Genomic DNA, 13,838 nt, shown 5'->3' with positions numbered 1-13,838 from the left:
AAGTTAAATTTATACGATGTTGCAATCTTTGTGCAATTCAGAAGTAGAACGTAAAGTTCCTTTAGACATGCCTGCATGTCCGAAGGAAAAGGCAATGCAGCGGCTACAGCCGTTATGATGTATATCAAATATGTTCGCATTTTCTAATGTGGATAACCAGCAGCTGTACAGTGGAATGACGACAATGAAAATCTGTGCCGGACCGGATTAGAGTCTCGGTGTGGCACAAATCTTCCGTGTTTTCATTCCATTGTACAGCCGATGGTTGTCCGTATTCGTGAATGCATATACGACGGTTACCCAGAATGTAATGCACCGCTTTCTTTTTTTTCTCAGACGAAAACAATGCTGCAAATGTGAAACGTTACATATGTATTATTGGAAGTCTCCTGAGTGAGCGCGTCAAGTTTCCGACACTTCCGACGGATAGCGTAGATGCAGGACAGTTTCGAAAAGGCGTCTGTAGGTGATGTGTTAGAAGGAAAGTGCCGTCACTGATGTTTTGGGGCTGGTTAGTGTGCTAAGGGGACTGTTCTGATGTTATTTTTGAAAATGGAAGAAATAATTTTTAAAAACTAAAAAACTTTCATAGGTTTTGTTAGAGTAGAAGAGGGATTCAAGTATCTAAAATTGTGGCATGTGTATGAAACTCTCATGGAAATAGGTAAAAGCTTAAGGGAGAGGCGGGTAAGATATGTTATGAGGAGGTACCAAGGAGGACACAGGGTCAATGGAAAACGATTGCGTTAAAAAGAGCTTAAGACAGGGATACAGCCTTTCTCTATTCCATCTTGTCCCACCTGTTCACCGTATAAGTAAATAAATGGAAGTTTTAGCACTGGCATTGACATTTGCGTGAAACGCTATCATTGATAAGATTCGCTGATGACGGTTCTGCCTTCTGTCAAAAAGAGATGTAATTAGAGGATCTCTTGAATGGGATGAACTGTGTGCTGAACAAGAATATGAGTCAAGACGAAACCAAAGAAAGACCAATTTATTAAAGAACTATTTAAATGAAATCACCGACCATCTTACAATGAAAATTGTGGGAGATGTAGTAGACATTTGAAGCAATACACTGATATGACAAAGGTCAAGGGATAGCTATATGAGCAAAGACTGTTGGCGGGAGTACGGCGTACACTTATAAAAGAGCAGAGCATTGGTGGAGCTGTCATTTGAACATAAGTGACTCATGTGAAAATATGTCAAATGTGATTATGGCCGCCTGATCGAATTAACAGACTTTGAAAGCGGGATGGAACTAGACGAATGGGACATTCCTTTCGAACATCGTTAGGAAATTCAGACAAGCAACACTGCGTGAAATAAACGCTGAAATCAGTGTGGAACGTACGACGTATGGCAGCAGATGACCGATGCTGGTGCCTTTGCTAATACTACGACACCACCTGCAGCGCCTGTCCTGGCCTCGTCCCCATATCGGTTGGACCGTAGACTACTGAGAAACTGTGGTCCGGTCAGATGAGTCGCCACGTCAGTTGGTAAGAGCCGATGGTAGGGTTCGAGTGTGGCACGGACCCCAGGATGCCATCGACTCAAGTTGTCAATAAGCCACTGTACAAGCTCGTAGTGAACCCATAATGATGTGCACTGCGTTTACACAGAATGCACTGGGTTCTCTAGTCCAACTGAACCGATACTTGACTGTAAATGGTTATGTTCGGCTACCTGAAGACCATTTGTAGCCATTCAGCGAGGGGATCTTCACTTATGACAGTCATGTCAATGGGCCACGACTGTTCGCGACTGGTTTGAAGGACATTCTGGAAAATTTGAGTGAATTACTTGGCCACCCAGATCACCCTACATGTATCGCGTCGAAAATATATGGGTCATAACTGAGAGGTGAGTTCGTGCACAAAATCCTCGAGCGGCAACACTTTCGTAATCATGGACTGTTTTAGAAGCAGCATGGCTCAATATTTCTGCAGGAACCGTCCAGCGACTCGTCGTGGGCAAAAGAATGTCCGACACGATATTAGGAGTTATCCTATGACTTTTGTCAGCTCAGTGTAAATTAGAGGAGCCAAGAGGGTATAACATGCGTGAAAAACCGAGAGAGAAAAGATTGAGTTAACAAGGGCATAAGACAAGGATGCAATCTTTCTCTGTTCCGTCTTATCCCATCAGTTCATGGAATAAGTATGTAAAAAGCAGAACAGGCATTAAAAGTCCCAGTGAAAGGCTATCAGTGATAAGATTCGCTGGCTGACGAGGGTGTTGGCCTGTGTGAAAAAGACAAGTAATTGTGGAATCTGCTGAATGGGATGCTCTATATACTGAACAAGAACGTAAACTGAGAGTGAACCAAAAAATGTCCAATTTGTTAAAGAACTACTGAATTGAAATCACGAACCAATTTAGCATAAAAAGTGTGGGCGGTGGAGCAGACCTTTGATGGAATAAAACTCAACGTAGGCAAAGCAAGGAGGATACAAGCAGCTAACGACCACTGGTGCTCCTACCCCAAAGATGTCTTCCAGTTTCAAATCCTAGAAAGCAATTTCTTCAATTCAGTATTGTACGGGAGTGAATGATACACTATTGGAACACAGGAAAAAATAGACGATGCGGTGCTGTAGATGGGAGCTAAAAACCAAGAGGACTGATAAGAAACACAAAGGTTCTATGCAGAATTTGGGTAACAAGAGTATATGGAAACACGAAAATGGCCAAGACGATTGGACATGTGTTGAAACGGGAACAAATAACTTCCATGTACTAGCGTACTAGAAGCACCAGTAGCGGACAATATATATATATATACTTCTCAGAGCCGGAGAGGGTGGCCGAGTGGTTCTAGGCGCTACAGTCTGGAACCGCGCAACCGCTACGGTCACAGGTTCGAATCCTGGGACTGATGACCTCAGAAGTTAAGTCCCATAGTGCTCAGACCCATTTGAGCCATACTTTTCAGAGATGTTGAGATTTCCACAAGACAGGTAATGGTGGCGGGCTGCATCGAAAGGCAGAAAATTTGCTGTTCGATTATCGGAAGAAGATATATTGCTGTCCGTGACGCATAATAGACAAGTGAAGGAATATTCAAAAATGGAAGAACTTGACTGGGCCCATACAGCTTTACATCAGATATTTCAACTGCTATAGATATTTCTCCGTTTTCGCTTGGGAAGAAGCGCAAGAATATATCACTGCCACCGAAATGACCGATTCTTATCAAACTTGCAAAACAGTGAAAGCACACAATTCACAGCCGAAGCTGGTACTTTGTCGAGCTTCGTTAATTTACCGAAATTACAGAGTTCCCGTCTACATTTCTTATCTCTGATGTCAGATTTACTTATCACACAAGCGTCTACTCGTTACCACTGATTTCTTCCAAATTTATGATACATGCGGCGCTTGATCAGAAATCAAAGTGACGAAAATGAGAGCTCCAGATAGTTTTGCGTATGGAAAAGGAAGTAACTTTTTTACCGGGGGTTCGAATTATTTATTATGCAAAGTTTCCTGGCGTGGTGGCGCAAAGGAAAATATACAGAACGGGAGCCTGAGAGTCGAGTTTTTCTTCGAAAACATTTCCAATCTTTACGTTACTTACACAGCAAATAAAACCGAAATAGAGCTCAATATAATGTGTTTATTAATATTTTCATAAAAGGCTTCAATGGAAATGATAAAAAAAAAATCCCCGGTGGCAAATAAATTACCAAGAAAGGATTGTAGCTTCTTACAGCGTCCTCGAGGACTCTGCAGAAAACTTTTCAGAAGGGATTGCAACTACAGTGCCATGGCCAACAGGTAAACCGAGAGTTCCCACTCGTCAGCATTAAGCAAAATACTCTATCAAATCTCACGTATAAAACATATTTACACCCGTAAGTTGTCGTTATTGGTTGTGACTTATAACCGATCCCTGGACCATCAAGGGGCACCGACAGAGGTGGTGCAGTGGTTAGCACACTGGACTCAGAGTCGGGAGAACGACAGTTTGAGGCCGCTACCGTTCATTCGGACTTAACGGTTTCCGTGATTTCACTAAATCGCTTCAGGTAAATGCCGGATTGGCTCCATAGAAAGAGCACGGCCGAATTCCTTTCACACGCTTGACACAAACCGAGCTTATTCTCCGTCTCTAAGGACCTCCATGTCGACGGGACGTTCATCTCTAAACTTAGTTTTTTACCATCCAAAGGTAAAAGGTAATGCTCGTGTAACGACGAGATGTGAACAATTTGTCATATTAGCAATCAGTGCAATATGCTACAATTCTTTCTGGAAAATTATTTTCAACGGTCGTCTTATACCTGCAAGACGGTAGTGGCTCATATGAGCAAGAATTAAAGAAAACAGTGGATGGTTACGCAGGAAAATGCTGAAATGTCGTCGTTACTTCATCAAAATCTGGGAAACTCAAAATAGCCTTATTCAGAAACTGTGATTGCTTTAATGACGGCCTACGTTCAGGACAAAACAAATTCACGATTATACGAAGAGATCTTTCAAGATGAGTAAGGATTGCCATCGTGCAGTATTAATATAATTCCGCCTGAAATTCACTCTGCTCGTGCAGATCCATTCACAGTAAAGAAAAGGTACAAAATGATTCTTACCTAGAGAGAATAACATGTCACATCGTGAGGAGATTGATAGAAATACATTCGATTTCACATCACAATCCATCTTCGCCAATGTTTGGCGAAACGTTGCGTTAAGCGGGGTTCGTTGCGAGACTGCGATGAGACAGAACTTTTTATGTATGTAAAACATCTTCCGATAGAAACTTTAAAACAATAACATAAATGTAGAAATTCGGCGTTTGTAACATGTGCAACATGCAGAGAAAATTTCTGATGCCCTGTTTTTACGATGAATACTACCCCAACACAAGGAAAATATCAACTGTGAAATAATAAACCTTTCTAATTTTACATATAAAATTCTCGTGTACGCCTTACAGTCCGCTCCTGGAAAGTTTTCTCCAATCCCAGATTATCCTTCACCTTTGGTTTTCATGCTTATTATGAAAATATCAACAAATACAGCATACTCATCATTACTTCAGTTTATTTTCGGTCAAGTAACGTACAAACTGAAAGAACAAGAAAAAGGTTTACGCATGGGTCCTTTAGCCCAAGTCTCTCGCATTGCTACACTCCTGGAAATTGAAATAAGAACACCGTGAATTCATTGTCCCAGGAAGGGGAAACTTTATTGACACGTTCCTGGGGTCAGATACATCACATGATCACACTGACAGAACCACAGGAACATAGACACAGGCAACAGAGCATGCACAATGTCGGCACTAGTACAGTGTATATCCACCTTTCGCAGCAATGCAGGCTGCTATTCTCCCATGGAGACGATCGTAGAGATGCTGGATGTAGTCCTGTGGAACGGCTTGCCATGCCATTTCCACCTGGCGCCTCAGTTGGACCAGCGTTCGTGCTGGACGTGCAGACCGCGTGAGACGACGCTTCATCCAGTCCCAAACGTGCTCAATGGGGGACAGATCCGCAGATCTTGCTGGGCAGGGTAGTTGACTTACACCTTCTAGAGCACGTTGGGTGGCACGGGATACATGCGGACGTGCATTGTCCTGTTGGAACAGCAAGTTCCCTTACCGGTCTAGGAATGGTAGAACGATGGGTTCGATGACGGTTTGGATGTACCGTGCACTATTCAGTGTCCCCTCGACGATCACCAGAGGTGTACGGCCAGTGTAGGAGATCTCTCCCCACACCATGATGCCGGGTGTTGGCCCTGTGTGCCTCGGTCGTATGCAGTCCTGATTGTGGCGCTCACCTGCACGGCGTCAAACACGCATACGACCATCATTGGCACCAAGGCAGAAGCGACTCTCATCGCTGAAGACAACACGTCTCCATTCGTCCCTCCATTCACGCCTGTCGTGACACCACTGGAGGGGGGCTGCACGATGTTGGGACGTGAGCGGAAGACGGCCTAACGGTGTGCGGGACCGTAGCCCAGCTTCATGGAGACGGTTGCGAATGGTCCTCGCCGATACCCCAGGAGCAACAGTGTCCCTAATTTTCTGGGAAGTGGCGGTGCGGTCCCCTACGGCACTGCGTAGGATCCTACGGTCTTGGCGTGCATCCGTGCGTCGTTGCGGTCCGGTCCCAGGTCGACGGGCACGTGCACCTTCCGCCGACCACTGGCGACAACATCGATGTACTGTGGAGACCTCACGCCCCACGTGTTGAGCAATTCGGCGGTACGTCCACCCGGCCTCCCGCATGCCCACTATACGCCTGTCAACTGCACATACGGTTCACGTCCACGCTGTCGCGGCATGCTATCAGTGTTAAAGACTACGGTGGAGCTCCGTATGCCACGGCAAACTGGCTGACACTGACGGCGGCGGTGCACAAATGATGCGCAGCTAGCGCCATTCGACGGCCAACACCGCGATTCCTGGTGTGTCTGCTGTGCCGTGCGTGTGATCATTGCTTGTACAGCACTCTCGCAGTGTCCGGAGCAAGTATGGTGGGTCTGACACACCGGTGTCAATGTGTTCTTTTTTCCATTTCCAGGAGTGTATTATGTACTTTTCTGCAGCGCCAATTGCTGCCTGGAAATTACGCTAATATAAACGGCTCATTCCTCATCCGACCCAAGCACAAATTTAAATTTTTTTTAGACCCTTGGCCATCTGGAGCTATCACTTCTATCACTTTCACTTCTAACTAAGCCTTGCATACACCACAAATTTGAACAAATCGGAAACTAGGCGCTTACTTCCTGTTAAGGCAAACTTCATTCTCATAGTTTAATTTTGGAACACGTTGAACTTATCACGTAGAGAAGATAATGTGCAGAATTTTTGGTGACAAATCGTGTTACATCCTAAAGTGCAGGTATTGTTCCTTTCAGATCAGCTCTTCAACAAAGCTTACGACATGCGGGAGTGGTTCCTGGAGCAGGATAATTACATTTCAGACGAAACGAAGAGACCACCAGACAGCAAGCTTGCTCAGGACATCTACGGAGCTGCAGGTTCCTTTAAGAAGCTCAGTGTCGACTGATGTGGGCGACCTGCCTCTTGTCATGTTTGTGAGAGGTTGGATTGTTTCAGTCGCTGGCCCTTTCTGTCTTAGGCTTCAAATATACATGTAATAAAACTTTTACTGTGGTAATAAATGGAACTCCAACTTTTTGTTCCTTTCTGTTTCGTTTGATGAATAATTTATTTTCCCATCTGCTATGTCTTGTGATATTCTGTTGCGGATGTAATGCACTATTTAATCTTTTGTAAACTGTCATGAGGGTGGTTGAACTGAAAACTTTAAAAGTGCAAGGTAATTCCTAAACAGTGTACTATAGATTTGGCAGAAGGCAGGAGTTCTTATCCAGTTTCGAAAAATCAACAGTTAGCAACCTGTCGTTGTATCACAGAAAAGGAAGCCGTGTCAGTTCATAAATGGAAGCACCGGAGTCGACTTGAACCGCATTGAGTCGTCGATCTGTGATACGTTTTTTGAGATGTGTAGCTACTGAATGTGTGTAAATGCATCGCGGTGCAGCAATTCCTGTGTGTGCCTGCAGTGTGTGCGTGAGTGGCACCGAATTTAAAAGCAGGATAACGTCTAAGAAAGACGCATCGCGTCCTTGCCAGTCATGTCGTGCATTGACGTACGAAAACATTGCCGTAGTGGAAGATCATATGAAGGAAAACAGGTGTAATGGTGTAAGGTAAAAGGCTACCATTTTCCCTATTACAGTAGGTCTAGCAGACAATACTGCCCATTGCATACTGCGATCTAGTCGGGTGTGCGCAGGATAGGAGGCACACCAGCTGACTGCCGAACTGAGAGATCACAATGTCTACGTCTGTGAGGAACGTTTGCAGATCTTTTGTTGAAATGTGGCAGTGCTTGTGGCCACACTGACCGTTCTACAGCAGCAGTTGAAACCAGGTTGGTAGGTACTCAGATACGGCACAGGATTAGGTTATGACTGTGGATGGGTCTGTAAACAGTTACTGTGAGTTGCACAATCTAACATACAACTTTATGTTTCTAAGAACCACTCATTTACACATTGTTTTAAAAGATCACAATTGAACAATACGGCTGAAGGCCTACTTAAAGAAGTTGAGATGCTTTCTGGGCTGAAGGCCCAAAACCATACCAAAAACAAGAACGACTGAAGGCCTGGCTTAAAAATCAAAGCAATTAAAAATAAAAGGTAATTTTTACTTAAAAAAACATGCAATTGGAAACAGTTCGTGGCTGAAGGCCTACACTACACGTCTGAAAGACATCTATAATTAAAACACATTAATAAACAGTTGTCCAACGAAGAAATACCTTTTTAAACTTACAACATGGTCCCGGCGGAGGTTCGAGTCCTCCCTCGGGCATAGGTGTGTGTGTTTGTCCTTAGGATAATTTAGGATCAAAATGGCTTAAATGGCTCTGAGAACTATGGGACTTAGCATCTCAGGTCATCTGTCCCCCAGAACCTAGCGGTGGCGAGGTTCCAGACTGAAGCGCCTAGAACCGCTCGGCCACCAGCGGTCAGCGATAATTTAGGTTAAGTAGTGTGTAAGCTTGGGGACTGATGACCTTAGCAGTTAAGTCCCATAAGATTCCGCACACACACACACACACACACAAAACTTACATCAGAACTGCCAGAAGCCTAATTAAACAAATATTAACTTATTGCATGGCTGAAGGCCACAAACAAATTTGAAACAATGACTGAAGGCCTCAACAACAAGTCAGACAAACAATTTTAAATAAACGCCTTCCATCTTATAAGAAATTTTCCTTTAAAGAATATATACATCTAGAGGCCATATTAAAAGGTGTTCACGTAAATCCTTCGCTAAAGGCCAAACATAACACATGAAACAACTAACCGCTTTGGGCCTGGATTACGAACGATTTCAGATGGAATCAATTTTAAGAAATATTTTTTTCTTTTTTAAATAAAATCAATCTTCAAAATTTTCATTTAATACAGCTGAAGGCCTTTATGTAAAATTTAAAACGAGCTGAATTAATACATAGGCTGAACGCCTTGGGCCATACTTCAAACTAAAATGAAAATCAAAGTCTACAAGAAACAGAACAAGAGGTACTCAGAAGTGTTCCAAGGGTCAGCCTGAGAATGTAGCTCAAGTGTAAGGTGAGGCGAGACAGGCAGCCAAGAGTTGAAGTTAAAATCCAAACTAGGGACAGCCCAAGGACCAACCAACAATTTAACCAATTCTCTTCCGTCTGACCAACGACACCTCGATGGAAAATATCGGCCAAAGACGAAGATAGAAACAGCACTATGCCTTCAGAAACTGGCATTTAGAAACAGCCAATGGATCAATAACCACTGAACCAAGTCACTTCAAAACTGTCAAACTACACGCCGTTCCAGACAGCATCAACATGACGAGGAATGGCACACTGCAGGAAATCTACGCTAACGACCAGAGAAGGTAACTGGGGCGTTAATGGCCACAGGGCAGAAAATACCGCTTGTGCACTTCACTGGTAAGTAACAGTCAATTCAATAATTAATGACAATACGGGAAGATGGCTGCAAAATTTCACCGACCCCAACATATCATATGTTGCTGCTAGCCCAGAGAGCAACAACTTGCAAATGAGTGAAGAGATGTCACAATAGTTGAGGCTTAATAACAGGTTAACTGATCACTCAACTTCAGGGTCCAGGTTTGGTGGGCAACTTTGTCGCTCTCGCAACTAGCGCTTCATTGTCCGACACCGCGTGCACGCTGCCAGCAGTCCTGGCCTGACCTAGCGCCACGGAGAGTTCCTCGCTGCTCCGTCCCTACTGACTGGTTCCCTCAATCACCACCACCATCCAGAAATACTAGCGGTCACACTAAAGATAGTACGACAGTACTAGTATCGATAAGCTCTGCTGCTGCCGATCAAGGAGGCAAGCAAGCAACTTCGTTACGCCATTAAGTAGGGAAGAAACAAGACGTCACTCGATGTGACAAAAGGCCAAAGAAAAAACCGCATGAACACGAGCCGCACACCGCTCAGCAGTAATAAAGGATATGAAATCTGAATGTTTCAGGCAAATGCCGGGAGTGTTCCTTTGAAAGGGCAAAGACGATTTCCTTCCCGATACTTCCCTAATCCCAGCTTGTGCCCCGTCTCTTATGACCTTATTGTCGACGGGATGATAAACACTCATCTCCTCCTCCTCCTCCTCCTCCTATCACATCTGTAAACAGACTTCCAACCTAGTGACTTTTATGTCTTTGGATGGACCAAAGAAACGATGAATAGGTGAAATCCGCGGTGCAAGAGTGGTTGTATTAACAGCCAAAATATTCTTCTCACGAGATATTCATGCCTTTTGGAAACAGTGCTTTGCGCGCATTACAAGCCGTGGCGGCTACGTCGAAAAATGGTATATGGAATAAAACTATGCTAGCTCATCTCTTCAGTACTAAATTATTAAGATTTTCATGTGACTCGCCCTCTTGGCTATGTGCAAATGAAATACTGAACGTAAAGTATATTTTTAAGCATCGCAACAATGCCATTTCATACCGTAGGGCGATGATTCTATCCATGGAACTCACAATAAAATTGCAAGAATCGTTTAGAATTTCATCAATGGCAAGAATGATGCTTTTGATACGACTGATATGGTATTAATGAAATGGGATGCAATCCGTACGGGCTACAATCATCGGCGAATACAGACGGCGAACATTACCAGAGTGAAACATCTTATATCGGAGGTCGCATGATGGTGACACAGGGTGTGCATTACTCTGCAGTTTCAATTGTAGGTTTCTAGAAACTGGAGCAACCGTCCCTGGCGTTCGTAGACAACACTGGTTATAATGAGTTGAAGAGTGAGTCCCTGCACTCTGTCGTTAGACATTCTAGCATCTGTGCAAACGGTATTGAGTACACATGAAAATCATAGCGCCATTATTACCACTCTGCACAAATTATAAGACTCCGACGATGTTCCAGACAACATGCATGAAAACCATCCTTCATTGGAGGAAAATAATAATGAGAGTTTGATGGTCTGACATGAATTTCAGTTTTCCGAATAAACGTAACGCTGAACGAAACTAATGATGCAGACAGATCAACAGAAGTGTAGCTACTGTGCTACAAACCGATTTGAGGCACTGTGTTTAAAGGACAATCAAGCTGAAGCGACTAAGCTTCAACCAAGTCGCTAGAAGTTATAAACATCCCAGAGAAGCGGAAGCGGTGGTTTTCGAAATACAACCGCTGTAAAAAGTAAATGTAAAGGTCTCTTGAGTCAGTTACAACAAACGTTTGTGAAAGTGTCATTGAAGACGTTAACATTCTCGAACAAGTCTTCTGAGACGTTTTTCTCTATACAATCCTCCTTCCACAATTCCTCAGAGGCCCTTAAAACGTTAATCTTTGTACCTGCAGTACTAATAGTTTTCTATACTCGTTGCTGATGAAATAAGTTTCATTGGAGGCAAAAAAGCGATAAGCCCAGTGCCTTGTTAACGGACGCATGCAAAGACTATGTACACATCAGCAAAATGTGTTATTGAATTGGTTTTAGAAACAGGAAAGGCAAGATCACTGAGAATCCTAAGGTTTTCCGATCCCCAGGAAACACATGAAGCGAAAACGTCCGATTATAAGCCGGGAACTAAAGCCATAAAGGTACGTTGCTATGCCGTAATGCAACTAGAACCAAATCCAGTGGTTGCCGCCCTACAAGAGCCCACCAAAAGCCAAAATTCTCCATATATGAAAGGTTCTCCATCCGCTCATAGAAGCCTAAAATATGATCAACAGATTTTTCCAACAACCATTACCGCCAGTGGAAACTGGCAAAATACAACCAGGTAAAGCAATACTACGGCCTGTGGTAATGTCGAACGATCGGTGTCTGTTTAGCCGCGTAACAGCAGAATGACCAGTCTGCCGATGGCTGACCAGTGGCAACGACGAATTTAAGGAACTATTACGTTAACATCACGAACGGATACGACAACGAGTCCATATTTAAAACTTGCTGGAACAGCGATAAATGTTGACGTCAAGTGTTGCCACTGACTGGAACCTGATGTCTTAAATCCATGTTTATATGAAGATACAAAACTCAGAGTGTTAATTCTTCAAAATTTCATGAAAATTACGTAAGCTGAAGGGGCAGGAAGGGCGGGAAAGAAAGGAAAGAGAAGCAACAATTGATATTAGCTGAATCAGGACTGTGCGGAATCTGAAGCGACGATTGAAAACGTATGCCAGACCGGACTCGAACACAGAATCTCCTGCGTAGTAGCACTTGTGTTAGCTACTGCACCACTCGGACGCACTGTTAAAATATGGTCATAAAAGCGAAAGGATTAAACCTTCCGAATACAAATGGATATTTCCGTATTTCTTGAGCAATATTTCTTGTGTAACTGAATATTGTGCGATATAGGTTCCATTGTCGAAGATGAAAGTGCTGCAGATGCAGGAAACAAATTATAAAAATGAAAATCGTATGATGCAAGACGAAGACAAATTAAAATAAAAACTAAGGAAGGAAAAGTCTGTCGTCATAATTTGGGCATATACAAGCTGAATCGCTTAACGTTACCGCTGGATGTATTTTGTAAACCACATCAAATACTGACAAACTGATTCCACAGACCGAACATGATGATTGTTTAGTAAAAACCATACAGAAATGCACGGAAGATTGTTTTTTAACACAAACGACCTTTTTTTAAATGGAACCATGTTAGTTTTGTTAGCACATCTGAACATACAAACAAATACGTAATCAGTGCCTATTGTTGCATTGTAAAATGTTAATTACATCCGGAGATATTGTAACCTAAAGTTGACGCTTGAGTACCACTCCTCCGCTGTTCGATCGTGTGTATCGGAGAGCACCGAATCACGTAGGGATCCAAAGGGAACGGTGATGGACCTTAGGTACAGAAGAGACTGGAACAGCACATTACGTCCACACCTTTTTGTTGGTCTTTTTAACTGATGTACATGTACATCACAATGAGGGGTGAGGTACACGTACACACGTGGTTTCTGTTTTCAATTACAGGGTGGAATGGAGTGTGTCCCGTTATGTCAGGACAATAGATGATCAATGTGGTGGCCATCATTTGCTGCACACAATTGCAATCTCTGGCGTAATGAATGTCGTACACGCCGCAGACATCTGGTGTAATGTCGTCGCAGTCTGCCACAATACGTTGTTTCATATCCTCTGGGGTTGTAGGCACATCGCGGTACACAATCTCCTTTAACGTACCCCACAGAAAGAAGCCAGAGGTATAAGATCAGAAGAACGGGCTGGCCAATTTATGCGTCCTCCACGTCCTATGAAACGCCCGTCGAATATCTTATCAAGGGTCAGCCTAGTGTTAATTGCGGAATGTGCAGGTGCACCATCATGCTGATACCACATACGTCGACGCATTTCCAGTGGGACATTTTCGAGCAACGTTGGCAGATCATTCTGTAGAAATGCGATGTATGTTGCAGTGCTCTCCGATACACACGATCGATATTGGAGGAGTGGTACTCAAGAGTCAACTTTAGGTTACAATATCTCCGGATGTAATTAACATTTTACAATGCAACAAACGGCACTGATTACGTATTTGATTATATGTTCAGATGTGCTAACAAAACTAACGTGGTTCCATTTTTAAAAAAACGTAAGTTTGTGTTAAAAAACATACTTCCGTGCATTTTTGTACGGTTTGTATTAAACAGTTATACTAGCCCCTCTCCTCACGTTCGGTCTGTGGAATCGCTTCGTCAGTATTTGATGTGGTTTACGAAATATATCCAGCGGTAACGTTAGGTGACTCACCC

General features: G+C 43.4%; 1 protein-coding gene across 2 annotated transcripts in view; it reads left to right on the top strand.

Annotated features, from left to right (window-relative positions):
- LOC126365809 (retinol-binding protein pinta-like) overlaps positions 1–7,168 on the top strand; it is a 166,149-nt gene extending 158,981 nt beyond the window's left edge. For both annotated transcript variants that reach the window (XM_050008397.1, XM_050008396.1), the window contains one exon: positions 6,886–7,168. In XM_050008397.1, the coding sequence (XP_049864354.1) occupies positions 6,886–7,037 (152 nt within the window). In that variant the 3' untranslated portion in view covers positions 7,038–7,168. The remainder of the gene's footprint in view (positions 1–6,885) is intronic.
- Positions 7,169–13,838: the final 6,670 nt, after the last annotated feature.

Source organism: Schistocerca gregaria, chromosome 4 (assembly GCF_023897955.1).
Source record: "Schistocerca gregaria isolate iqSchGreg1 chromosome 4, iqSchGreg1.2, whole genome shotgun sequence".
Classification (NCBI taxonomy): domain Eukaryota; kingdom Metazoa; phylum Arthropoda; class Insecta; order Orthoptera; family Acrididae; genus Schistocerca; species Schistocerca gregaria.
The sequence above is the reverse complement of the archived record's forward strand: the minus strand, read 5'-3'. Positions and strand labels throughout refer to the sequence as shown.